Source organism: Phacochoerus africanus, chromosome 8 (genome assembly GCF_016906955.1).
Source record: "Phacochoerus africanus isolate WHEZ1 chromosome 8, ROS_Pafr_v1, whole genome shotgun sequence".
Lineage (NCBI taxonomy): Eukaryota > Metazoa > Chordata > Mammalia > Artiodactyla > Suidae > Phacochoerus > Phacochoerus africanus.
The window spans coordinates 167,211,932-167,224,102 of record NC_062551.1 but is presented as its reverse complement, the minus strand read 5'-3'; the positions used below and the strand labels follow the sequence as shown (position 1 = coordinate 167,224,102).

General features: G+C 62.4%; 1 protein-coding gene across 5 annotated transcripts in view; it reads left to right on the top strand.

Moving 5' to 3' along the window:
• Nucleotides 1-12,171, top strand: part of SZT2 (SZT2 subunit of KICSTOR complex) — a 50,079-nt gene that overhangs the window by 15,892 nt on the left and 22,016 nt on the right. For 4 of the 5 annotated variants that reach the window (XM_047789386.1, XM_047789388.1, XM_047789389.1 and 1 more), the window contains exons 8-28: nt 3,548-3,758; nt 3,978-4,148; nt 4,537-4,771; nt 4,956-5,085; nt 6,072-6,214; nt 6,439-6,591; nt 6,693-6,807; nt 7,015-7,232; nt 7,326-7,541; nt 7,920-7,998; nt 8,213-8,307; nt 8,564-8,732; nt 8,933-9,047; nt 9,161-9,274; nt 9,454-9,624; nt 9,783-9,829; nt 10,121-10,244; nt 10,345-10,509; nt 10,596-10,800; nt 11,089-11,204; nt 11,326-11,572. In XM_047789386.1, coding sequence (XP_047645342.1) covers nt 3,548-3,758; nt 3,978-4,148; nt 4,537-4,771; nt 4,956-5,085; nt 6,072-6,214; nt 6,439-6,591; nt 6,693-6,807; nt 7,015-7,232; nt 7,326-7,541; nt 7,920-7,998; nt 8,213-8,307; nt 8,564-8,732; nt 8,933-9,047; nt 9,161-9,274; nt 9,454-9,624; nt 9,783-9,829; nt 10,121-10,244; nt 10,345-10,509; nt 10,596-10,800; nt 11,089-11,204; nt 11,326-11,572 — 3,239 coding nt within the window. Of the gene's footprint in view, nt 1-3,547; nt 3,759-3,977; nt 4,149-4,536; nt 4,772-4,955; nt 5,086-5,286; nt 5,307-6,071; nt 6,215-6,438; nt 6,592-6,692; nt 6,808-7,014; nt 7,233-7,325; nt 7,542-7,919; nt 7,999-8,212; nt 8,308-8,563; nt 8,733-8,932; nt 9,048-9,160; nt 9,275-9,453; nt 9,625-9,782; nt 9,830-10,120; nt 10,245-10,344; nt 10,510-10,595; nt 10,801-11,088; nt 11,205-11,325; nt 11,573-12,171 lie in introns of those variants that run through there. The other variant, XM_047789390.1, reaches the window with a different exon arrangement.

Below are 12,171 nucleotides of genomic sequence, written 5' to 3'. Positions count from 1 at the left end.
CCATTTCGGGTGCAGGGGTCAGAAAACCTAGCTCCAACTAGCGTAAGCAAAGGAGGGGTGGGAATATTCTGGGACCTGCAGCCAGTTTGGATCGACAGACTGTGGGGTAGGAGGCAAAGAGCTGTGGGAAACCAGCCTGGAGGGTAGGCATGGGCCCGGAAAGCTGCTTCTGCTGTGTTAGGAGTTCCAGCATAGGTCTGTGGGTGATGCAGGGACACAGAAGGAAAACCACAAGTTGCATTTGTGTTTTGTAAAGATCCCTCCTGTTGCTGGGGAAAGGGCAGGAAGGCTGCTAATTGCAGAGGTCAGGCGAGAGAGGGTCAGGGCTTAAATGAAGGGAATTCAGGGTAAGAGAGAGGGGGCAGGACTGGAGACAGAGAAATGAGGGGACGGGGTCAACATGATGTATGATGAGCAAGATGAGCGGGGTGAGCAAGAAAGAGGGGCTAGGGGCTCCCATGGTGGCTCCGTGAGTTAACGAATCCAACTAGTATCCATGAGGATGTGGGTTTGATCCCTGGCCTGGTTCAGTGGGTTAAGGATCCAATGTTGCTGTGAGCTGCGGCACTGGGTCACAGGCAGGGCTCAGATCTGGCGTTGCTGTGGCTCTGGTGTGGGCTGGCAGCTGTAGCTCCAATTCGACCCCTAGCCTGGGAACTTCTGTATGCTCAGGTGTGGCCATAAAAAGCAAAAAAAAAAAAAGAAAGAAAGAAATGAAGGAAGGGAGAGAGGAAAAGAAAAGGCTGTTTCTAAGTTTCTGACTCCAGCGATGACTGAGTGGCCAGCAAAGCAGACAGAGAGGAGCAATTGGGGTGGAGTGAGGGCAGGACGATGAATCCAGGTGTGTGCGTGCTGTGTTTGAGGTGCCCGCGGGTCAGCAGGATAGCAGTAAGACGTCACCGTTGCAGTTAGGCATGCCCGGCCTGAATCCTGGCTCCACTCACCGGCCCTGTGACCTAGGGCGCTTCCCTTCCCTTCTGGGGTGGATTCATTTGTGAAGGGAGATTATAGTGGTACCTACCCCGCTGGGTGAGGGCATATATTTAAAGCGCTCAGCATGGTGCGTGATGACGTATACATGACGGCTCTTCACGGCAGTTGGATGCGCAGATCTGATACTCAGGAGACAACACTAGTTGAGAGAGAGAGAGAGGATTTGATTGAAAAGAGAGGAGATCCTCAGAGAGCCTGGGGCCACCAGTGTTAAAAGGTCTTTCGTAGGAAAGGTGCCCAGCAGAGAATGAAGGGAAAGCGTCAGACAAGAACCAGGAGCTTCTGGCGTCGCAGAGGTCAGAGTTTGGGGAAGAAAGTAGCACGTTACGGCGTGAGATCATGTCAAGTGAGAAAGGAAAGGCGCCTCATGGATTTGCTGCTTAGGAGGTCACGGGGATCTTTTCCAGGCCTTTCCAGTGAAGAGGTGGCAAGGGGGAATGATTGCAGTGGATCCAAGAGCAGAGAGAGAAGGAAATAGAGACAAGTGTTGACGCGTGGAATTTGGTTGTTCCAGTCGGGTGGGGAGTGAGAGAGAACGGCAGCCAGAGGAAAGTACAGGGTGGAAGGAGGGGGTGTTCTCTTCTGTTTTTTTTGTTTGTTTGTTTATTTTTTTATTTCGCTTTCTAGGGCCGCTCCCGCAGCATATGGAGGGCCACCAGGCCGGGGGTCTGTCGGCGCTATAGCTGCTGGCCTACGCCACAGCCACAGCCACGCAGGATCTGAGCTGAGTCTGCGACCTACACCACAGCTCATGGCCACACCGGATCCTCAACCCACGGAGCGAGGCCAGGGATCGAACCCGCAACCTCTTGGTTCCTGGTCGGATTTGTTTCCGCTGCGCCACCGTGGGATGTCCGGTTTTGTCTTTCAAGCTAGAGACTTACTTCAGCAGGGTCCGGAGGAGCCATGGGGAAGCAGAGTTTGGAAATAAGGGAAAGGAAAGGAAGCCAGATGGCGTGAAGTCCCTAAATTGACAGCAGAGCGTTGGCTCAAGAAACAGATTGAGGAGCTCTTGGAGCAGGAGCGGGTCTCTTCTCCTTTGGGACCAGGATGGAAGTGAAGACACAGATGAACTCTCCCGGGGCCGGGGGGGGCTCTGACGTCTCTCTGAGGGGGCAGGAGGTGATGCTGCTGCGAGGGAGGGGCCGAAAGGGCAGCAGGAAGAGGAGGAAGGCCCTGATGACCAGCTGGGTTGGGCGTGGTGGGTTGGTGTGCAAACCCACACAACGGTGCAGTTTTCTCTCTTTGGGATCCACTGGGTTCTCACATGGGGTCTGGGTATAGAGCTTGTGATCCTAGTTGGGGTTTTTCAGGTGGAAGCAGAAAAAGGAAAGAGGGCTAGGAAGCTGAGAATAATGTGGATGAAGCTGCTTTAACACGGGGTTCGGGCTGGCTTGAGAAAGGAGGCCTCGGGGGACGTGGATCGATTCGAAAAGAGCCGAGGTTCAAGGCCTGGGAGCCTTAACGAGGTCAGAGAGCAGCCGCAGGAGAAGGACGGAAGGAACTTTAAAAAGGGTCACAATTGTGTGTAATCAGTGGGACGTGGCAATTGAAATTGCCAAGAGGAAGTGGTTCCATCCTGGTGAAGCCAAGGGCCAATGCGTAGCCAGCAGGTAAGTGTGTGGAATGAAATTCCTGGAGATGAGGGTTACGGAGTCTAGGGGCCAGGGTATTAAATCTACCATCTAGAGTATATCTGCACAGTTTCTGTAAAGGGCTAGCTGGTAAACATTTTGAGCTTTATGGGCCATGTGGTTGTCACAGCTACCCTGCTGCACTCGTGTAGCATGGAAACAGACACAGACAATACAAAACTGAATGGAGGTGGTTGTGTTCCAGTAAAACCTCATTTACAAAAATAGGTGAGGAGGTCCTGTCATGGCTCAGTGGTAATGAACCTGACTGGTATCCACGAGGTTCGATCCCTGGCCTCGCTCAGTGGGTTAAGGATCCAGCATCGCATGAGCTGTGGTGTAGGTTGCAGATGTGGCTCAGATCTGACGTTGCTTTGGCAGCTACAGCTCCTATTTAACCCCTCACCTGGGAACTTCCATATGCTGCCAGTGCAGCCCCCAAAAGACAAAAATTAGGTGATAGGCTAGAGTTGGGCACAGGTAGTTTGCCAGTCTCTGAATAAGCAGCATTGGCATCACCAGGGAGCCCGTTAGAAACGCGAAATCCCAGGCCACACCCCAGATCTGCGGCGTTATAATAAAATCCCCGGGTGTTTTGTCTGCACCCTAAAGTTTGAGAAGCACTTTGGTTAAACACTGCAGTCTCAAGATGATGACAAGAATCCAGGGAACCAGGGGCCAAAATCTTGAGTGAACAGGGGCAGGCTGGCACTGACGTGGAACAAGAAGGGTGTGCTGGGCTTCAGACTGAAGGACTCAGGGCAGGAAAGCCGCCCAGCCGTGGCCTGTGTTGAGAGAATGCTGGCCCACTTCCCACTGTGCGCCGGGCATGGGAGCAGCCGCGCAGCCCTGTCTTTTGTTGTACTTGCTTCTCTGGTGGCTCTTTTGGAGCTGGGTCTCTAAGTGCTCCCTTTCTTCAGGTGGGAGGAGTTTACTCTTATGACTGCAGTTTTGGCCACGTGCCCAATGTGGAACTGATGAAATTCATCGCAATGGCAACCTTTGGCTCCTACCTGTCCACTTGTCCTGAGCCCGAGCCCGGCAACCTGGGTCTGACTGTTTACCACCGGGCCTTTCTCCTCTACTCCTTCCTGCGCAGTGGGGAAGCCCTGAACCCTGAATATTACTGCGGTGAGGGGCGGCCTGGGGGAGGTGTGGGAGTGGGGGAGTGCCGCCGGGCCCAGAGATGATGCGGGACTCCACCTGGGGCTGGGGTCCCAGGGGACTGAGAGTCTAACCGGGGCTGTGGGCTCGGGCGCTGTTCCTTCCCGTGATTGATTCAGCCTGCCCCCGCCCCCCGTCAGCTAACAGACAGGCGCTTCCCCTTCCCCGTCCTCACTGCTCCTCCAGGCTCTCAGCACCGCCTGTTTAACGAGCACCTGGTCTCCGCGAGCAGCAACCCCGCCCTGGCCCTGCGCCGCAAGAAGCACACCGAGAAGGAGGTGCTGGCTGACTTGGTCAGCACCGTGTCGGTGCGGCTTCGAGAGGGCTACAGCGTCCGAGAGGTCGCGCTGACCAAAGGTGGGGGTCGCTGGCCCTGTTGTATCCCTGAGTCTGAGCAGAGCGGGAGACACTCCTGCCCCGTGCATGAAAGCGTGTCACGGTGACAGATGCTGCTGCCGTCTGACACAAGTGGGTTCTGAGCTGCCCTCAGGGCTCAGGTCTCTTAGCATTCAGCTTCCCGAGTCCGTCTCCCTGTGCCCAGGGTGAGTCAGCTGAGGGGTTGTGGCCCCGAACTTGGCTTTGCGTTCCGATCCCCCTGCACACTTCGGAGTGTGTCAGTTGGCAGACTCTGGGTGTGAACCCTGTGGACCCATGCTGGGAACCTTTGGCCGGGCTAGAGTTCCCTGAGGCTGGTGCGGCTTGGGGCAGGCCTCAGCCCCTAACCAGCGCCCGGCTTTCCCCGAAGGAGGGTCCCAGCTGGAGGTGAAGCTGGTGCTGCTGTGGAAACACAACATGCGCATCGAGTACGTGGCTGTGGCGCCCTGGCCCCTGGAACCCGAGGGCCCTCGCGTCACCCGCGTGGAAGTGACCATGGAAGGCGGCTATGACATCCTGCATGACGTGTCCTGTGCCCTGAGGCAACCCATCCGCTCGCTGTATCGGACCCACGTGATCCGGCGGTTCTGGAACACACTGCAGAGGTGAGTGAGGGCGCCGCTCAGTGAGGGGCGCCCCGTCTCGTGTGCAGAGGGACCACGTGCAGTGCAGGCCAGGCAGAGTCACCCCGAGCACCAGGCTTATGTCCGGGTCCCATGCGCCCCCGGGGCTCCCCTCCGCTGCGCCCACCCGTGTGTGGCATGGCTCAGGGCCGGCCTTGCGCTGCAGCATTAACCAGACGGACCAGATGCTCGCCCACCTGCAGTCCTTCTCCTCGGTCCCGGAACACTTCACGCTCCCCGACAGCACCAAGAGCGGCGTGCCTCTCTTCTACATCCCGCCCGGCTCTACCACCCCGGTGAGCGGCTCTGACGCGCCTTCTCTGCACCCTGTGCCCCCTGGAGTTGGGTTGGCACCACGTCCGGAGCCCAGAACCACAGGGCTTCTGAGGGGATTCGTTTTCCTCCCCTCTTCAGTCTGAGGCCCCCAAGCTAGGACCCTGAGCTTTAGCCTTGGAAGCCCCTCGCACCTCTGCACGCCGGCAGCGAGAGGCTCCTCAGCAGGCCGCGGGTGTCAGAGGTGAAGACTTGCAGGGCATCAGGGGGTGTCTCCCAGCCAACCGTGAGCCCCCGGCCTGCTCTCCGCGTGGCACGCACCATGAGCCATTTCCCACCACTGCCACCCGCCGAGGGCTGGGCACCTCCCGGAGACCCTGGCTCCCTTTGTCCCGTGCCTTGTCCACACCCAGCCCCAGCAGGCGCTTCTGCGAGCGTACAATGTTCTCGTCCTGAGGTCCCGCCGTCACCCAGTAGCTTTCCTCCTAAGTCAGTGCTGGACGCTGGGCAAGTTCCATCCTCTGCCTGGATTCAGCTTTAAAGGGCCACCCAGCCTGTCCCTGGGCTCATTCATTCTCCCCTAGGCTTCATTTTGGAGGCAGTTTTTGCCTCCGTCCCAGGCTGGACCGTGGGTTTCTTTAGCCTTGTACCACTGCCATCTCTAACCCCCGAACCCTGTGGTTCTCTTTCTGTTCGGGGCTTATTTATTTATTTATTTTCTTTTTCAGGGCCGCACCCGCAGCGTATGGACGTTCCCAGGCTAGGGGTCTAATCGGAGCTAAGCCACCGGCCTACACCTCAGCCACAGCCACGCCAGATCCAAGCCGTGTCTGCGACCTACACCACAGCTCCCGGCAACACTGGACTCTGAGCCCGCTGAGCGAGGCCAGGGATAGAACCCACAACCCCATGGCTCCTAGTCAGATTCCTTTCCGCTGCACCACAGCAGGAAGTCCCGTTCGGGGGTTATTCACGAATACACCCATAGGGCCATCCTTCCCGTCCCCAGGTGCTGAGCCTTCAGCACAGTGGTTCCGACTCCTCCCACGCCCAGTTTGCGGCCTACTGGAAGCCAGTGCTCTCCATGGATGCCAACTCGTGGCAGCGCTGGCTGCACATGCATCGCCTGGTGCTAATCCTGGAGCACGACACGTGGGTTTTCTCCTCGGGCCGTCGTCGGGGTGGAGGAGCGCGAGTGAGGGGGAGGACGCCCTGAGCAACCTGGGGCCGGACACACTCCGACCCTTTCCTAGCCCTCCCGCTCATCAGCCCCCACGTCCTCGGGCGGGTTCTTGAAGGGGGAGACGGCCTCTGTTCTTCGCCCCTGTGACGGGGCCTGGCGGGGAGGGCTGGCTCAGGGCGCGCCCTCTTCCCAGGCCGACCCCTAAGCACCTGCACACCCCGGGCAGCAACGGCCGCTACAGCACGGTCCAGTGCCGGATCTCGCACTCCTCGCTGACCTCCCTGCTCCGCGACTGGAGCAGCTTCGTGCTCGTCGAGGGCTACTCCTACGTGAAGCTGCTGTCCAGGTGGGCGGGTGATGTCCCCCTCGTCCCAGACCCCGCCCCTCCTTCCTCCTCGACCGTCGGCGCCCAGCCAGGGCTGTTCCCTGACGCCGGTCTCTCCCCAGGGGCCCGGAGCAGCCCCCCTCCTCCTTCTACATGATCCGCATCATTTCCAAGGCCCCCTGCATGGTGCTCCGCCTGGGCTTTCCCATCGGCACGCCCGCACAGGCTCGGCACAAGGTGAGCCAGCCCTGACGCGCTCCCAGGCCACGGAGCCTTGGGGCGCCCATGGCTCCTTCCCCGCAGACCCCAGGGGGCTGGGGCCCGTAGAGAGGAGCCTCTAGATCAAGCAAGGCTCGGGGTGGAAGGCCCTCTCCTTGTCTGTGGGCCCCTTGTCCACCTCGTGGGAGGCGGGAGCAGGAGAGTCTGACGTGAGTTTCCCCTCAGATCGTCTCAGACTTGCGGGAGGAAATCCTGCGCCTGCGTTTCCCCCACCGGGTACAAAGCAAGGAGCCGACGCCCAAGGTGAAACGGAAAGGGCTGGGGGGCGCCGCCGGGGGCAGCTCTCCCTCCAAGTCCCCCCCCATGCTGGGGCCACAGCAGGCCCTGTCTGACCGGCCCTGCCTTGTGGTCGTGCATAAGCCCCTGGACAAGCTGCTCATCAGGTTGGTGGAGAGGGTGGGAGGGGGCCAGGAGCACATGGGGGGCTGTGGCTGCGCTGGGTAGGAGTAGAGACCGACTGGGAACCCGTTGCCCAGGTATGAGAAGCTGCCCCTGGACTACCGGGCGCCCTTCTTGCTGACCTTGGAGCCACCAGGGCCGCTGCCCTTGGTGTCGGGCCGCTCAGCCTCTTCTAGCCTAGCGTCGCTGTCCCGCTACCTCTACCATCAGCGCTGGCTCTGGAGCGTCCCCCCGGGCCTGGCCCCCGCCCTGCCGCTCAGCGCCATCGCCCAGCTCCTCTCCATCCTCACCGAGTACGTGGCCAGCACCAGCCTGCGAGGCTGCTTGGGGCAGGCGGGAGCAGGTGCAGACTTTGGGTTTGGAAGCTGGCAGAAGGCCTGAGCCAGACACCGCCCCTCTCTAGGCCCCCGTCTCCGCTGCACTGTGATGCGGAGGACCCAGGACAGAGCGGCGCGAGCCGCTGCCCTCCCCCGCTCGATTTATCTTGACCGCGGGTCCTACTGGCCCCGCCACACCCGAGGGACCGGTGGTCTGAGCAGGGCCACCCACAGACAGGTGTGCCTAGGGGGCTGCCAGAAGGTCTGTGAGTGGTGCAGGGGGCAGGGGCCGTCCTCTGAGGGCCGCCCCCCCCATCTCACCCTGTCCCCTCCGCCACTTTCGTGGGCCCTCAGAGTCCGACTCTCGGAAGGGTTCCATTTCGCCTGCAGCGGGGAAGGAATCGTCAGCATGGTCCTGGAGCTGCCAATCCAGGTATGTGCCGTCCCTCGTGACACCCGCCGCCCAGACCCGTGGTCAGGGCTGAGCTGGGCTGGGACCCCCGGAAAGGTGGCCTCGCAGGGGCCCTGCGGTCCGAGGCCCATCCCAGGGCAGCGTGGTGAGCAGACTGACGTTTTGAGAGGCAGCGCTGGGCTGGGCCAGATCTCTGCCTGGGCTGGGTGTGCCCAAGCCCTCCATTCTGTGGCAGAACGAGCCCCCGGGGCAGGCCGCGGCGGAAGAGAGGCACACGTGCGTGGTCCAGTACATCCTCTTCCCCCCCCACGCGACCTCCACCAAGGACAGGTGAGGCCCCGCCCTCCCAGCCGCCTCGCTCCCCCTCCCTCCCCTCCGTCCGCCGAAGGTCTGTCTCCCGCCCTGAGAGCCAGGCCAGAGAGGCTGTCTTGGAGGCCTTTTCCCGCAGACGTGGAAAGCCCCCCTGAGAATCATGCATCACGCGTCCTGGGCGCCCTGGCCTCCCGCCCTCCGCGGGCCGACCCCCGACCTTGTGGGGCCGGGTGGGCTCTCCTGCGCCCCGGGCTCAGAGCCCTTCCTCCTTTAGCTTCTCAACAGACGATGACAACGACGTGGAGGTGGAGGCCCTGGAGGGAGACTCAGAGCTCAACCTGGTCACCGAGGTGTGGGTGGAGCCCCAGTGCGGACGGGTGGGACCCGGCCCGGAGAGCTGGAGGCACCTCCGGGACTTGACCTACTCCGAGATCCCTCGCGCCGTGAGTGCCCTCAGAAGTACCCCACCCCTTCTTACCAGGCCAGGGGCAGCCCCTGGGGCGTGGCTCAGCCTGCGGGCTTCCCGGCCCCTCTGCGTCTCTGTGTTCTGAACGTCTGCGACTGCGGGCTTCTTCAGAGCGGGAGGCCGGGGTCCTCTGGGCCGAGGGCAGCTGACCCCTGCCCTCGGCTCTTCGTCCCCCAGCTCCACCCTCGGGACGTTGCCTGCATAGGCTCCATGCTGAGCTTTGAGTACCTGATACAGCTGTGCCAGAGCAAGGAGTGGAGTCCCCTGCCCCCGGAGCCCAGGGTCTCTGATGGTCAGTGGCGAAGGGGCCCTGGGGAGGAGCAGGAGACTGGGGGGGAGGAGGCGGCAGCCACGGGCAGGGATCCCGGGCCTCAGGGCGCCGCGGTCCTCCTTCCCCGCCGCCAGGGCTGGACCCGGGTGGAGACAGCTGTGTCCACGAGACCCCCTTCCGCTTTGACCTCATGGGACTGCTGCCTCAGTGCCAGCAGCTGCAGATGTTCTTCCTCCTGCTCGCCAGAGGTGGGTGAGCTCCGCGCCTAGCGGGCCCGCAGCCGGGACTACTAGAGCTCCGAGAGCGTGTGTCCACGGGCGAGCGCAGGGGCAGCGGGGGCAGGAGGAGGGGCTGGGCTGGCTGGGGCCGAGCTGGGGCGCCCGGCAGCAGGCGGCTCTTGGTGCTGAGTGGAGCGTGTGTCGGGCAGAGCCGGAGGGCGTCCCTGTCGCCGAGGGGCCCTGTCCCGCCAACGACCTGGTGCTGTGCCTGCTGCACAGCTGCCTGGGGCAGGAGCTGAGTGACCGAGAGATCCCGCTGTCCGCCGCCGACCAGGCTGCCTTCCTGCGCGAGGTGCTGCGGCGGACGTGTCACAGTCCAGGTGAGCCCCCCTTCCCGGTGCCAGCCTCCAGCCCGGCCGCCTTCCCTCACCCCCGGGGCGGCTTTTCGTCTGGGCTTTTGGCCTCCCCTTCCCTCCACCTCAGAGCCCTGCCTCTCTTGCCAGCCCAGCTGTCTCCCACCCCCTCTACCCCACTGTAGGTGCAGAGGGGCTACCAGTGGAGGACGGCGGGACCCTGAAGGGTCAGGTGAGCAGCAGGGCCCAGGCGCCTGGAGATCCGGCTCTTCCCGCCCCAGTCGGCGCTGGTGCCTCCTCCCCTTGAGGCCTTTGTCACCGTGACCTCCTGCGGTCCCGGCACAGTCACACCCCAGCTGCCATCACTGGGGATACGAAGTGCCTCCTGCCCCTGACAGGAGGCCACCGCTCCCTTTGGTCCCTGCTCGCGCAAGCCACCGCAGGAGGGACCCTCTGGCGGAGGAAGGGAGCTGGCATTGGGTGGTCCCTTACAGACAGCTCTGCTCGCGTCTCTCTCTTACAGAGGCCAGGCCCTCTCGAAAGTCTGAGGCCGGCCAGCTCTGCCCAGCCCCCTCAGTGGCGCTGCTACGCAAGGCTCGTGAACCCCCAGCACGTGTTTCTGACGTTTCTCCCCGCCACCTTCCCAGGTACCAACCACCGGCCTCTCTCTTTAAGCCCCTCAGCCGCAGGTGAGGGGCTCACTCCACGGCCCGCCGGGCAGCTGATTTTGGCCCCTTTTCCCTCTAGATGTCCAGCATCTGGCTGCCTATGGCCTGGAGGGGCCGTCTCAAGAGGAGACAAGGCCCAAGTTCGGGGACGGGCACGGGGCCTCCGCCCTGAGAGGTCTGGGAGGAGCTGGGGCCGAGGCTGCAGAGCCCCAGGTCCCCATCCTCAGTGTCACCCCGGCTGGCGGTAAGGCTGCTGACTCGGGGGTCAGTTAAGCAGCTGCGGAAACGGGAGCAGAGGGCTCGAGGCCACGTGCTCCTTCTTGCCCACAGACAGTGCCCAGCATCCAGGAGAGCCGAGCCCGCCCTTCCGTCGCGATGTCCAGGCTTGCACTGGGCGTCAGGCTTCACAGACAGAGGCCGCCGATGGGCCCCGGCCCCGGTGTCCTGTCTACATCTACAGCTGTGCTCTGGAAGCGCTGAGGGAGCAGCTGGTTGGCGTGCAGCCCCCTCAGGCGCCCCGAGACCTCGTCTTCCGGTGAGCGCCCCCTGTGCTGACCTATGCCAGCCGTGGCCCCCAGCCACGGCCCCCAACCGCGGCCCTGGTACACACTCAGGGGACAGACCAGCTGATGGTCAGTGGCCAGGGCTCAGCTCCTTTGCCACGTCCTCCCGGCTCCTAGCTGGGCTTCCTTCAGCGCCCAGTGGAACTCGCTGGGCCGTGAATACACTTGGTGGGGACCGAGGGGACATCCGCTGGGAAGCGGGGGGACGGCAAGTCCAAGACCTCACTGAGGGGGGCTTGTCTCCTTCCTCCCATTCCCAGGACGCAGTTCCTCGACCAGCCCTCCCCCTCCTCAGCCTGGATGGAGCCCAGGCACAAGGAGGCGGCCAACCATTGTGCCTTGCTGCAGGAGCACGCGCAGCGATGCTACGTCCGCGGTGAGCAGGCCGTGCGGGAGCAGGTGGCCGGGGAGGAGCGGGGCTTTGCGGGATTACGGGCATGGAGCCTGGCAAGGCCCTTCCAGAGCATGACCCTCGTGGCCCCTTCCGTCTCCACCAGGGCTGTTCCGGAGCCTGCAGCAGGCCCAGAGCGTGACCTCCCAGGACCTGCTAATAGCCGTGGATGCCTGTGAGGAGCTGCTGCAGGAAATAGACATCACCCCCTTCCTGCTCGCGCTGTGCGGCCACACTCGGGGTTTGCCTCACGCACCCCCAAGCCCTGGTCCTCTCAGCCCCGGGCTCTTCAGCAGCAGCGTCGAGGAGGGCCCCGAGCCTCGGGAGCGAGCCGTCCTGGCTTCCGAGTCCAGGTTGGGATGGGCCTTGAATGAGTGTAAGGGGCACACAGACCAAGTCCCTGTAAGCTGGGGCCTTCCAAGCCAGGGCAGTGGCTGGGCACAGCGGGACCCAGCACCCCGGAGGCGCTCGTGCTTTGTCGCCAGCCCAGGCGTCTCTCCCGTTTGGCACTGGTGGCAGCCTCCCTCCCTGGCTCCCCCAGCTCTCCTGTTCTGGTGTGGCGTGTTGAGCAGGACTGGGCAGGGCGTTGCCAGTGGCCTCAGTGAAAGTAGAGCCTTGTTCTGAGGGCATTCATGGAAAAATAGCAATGATTCCCCCAAACTTACCTGACTTTCACGGAGGCCAAAACTCTCGAAGGGAGGGAGAAAGACAGGCCGACAGAGTGGAGGGCCGAGGACACGGAGGAAGTCCAGCCCGCTTCTGTCTCTGGAGGGCTCGATCCCCCCGCAGCTCGTGCCCGCTAGACGGCTGCATTTTCTTCCCACCAAACCTTGCTTCCCTGCTTGGGCTCCTCCGTCACGGTGAATGAACGCTCCCTCTCCCCGGGGCCCAGCCATCCTGACTCAGTCCTCTGAGGACCACTCCAGTGGGGCGCTTAGAGCCCAATCGGGGT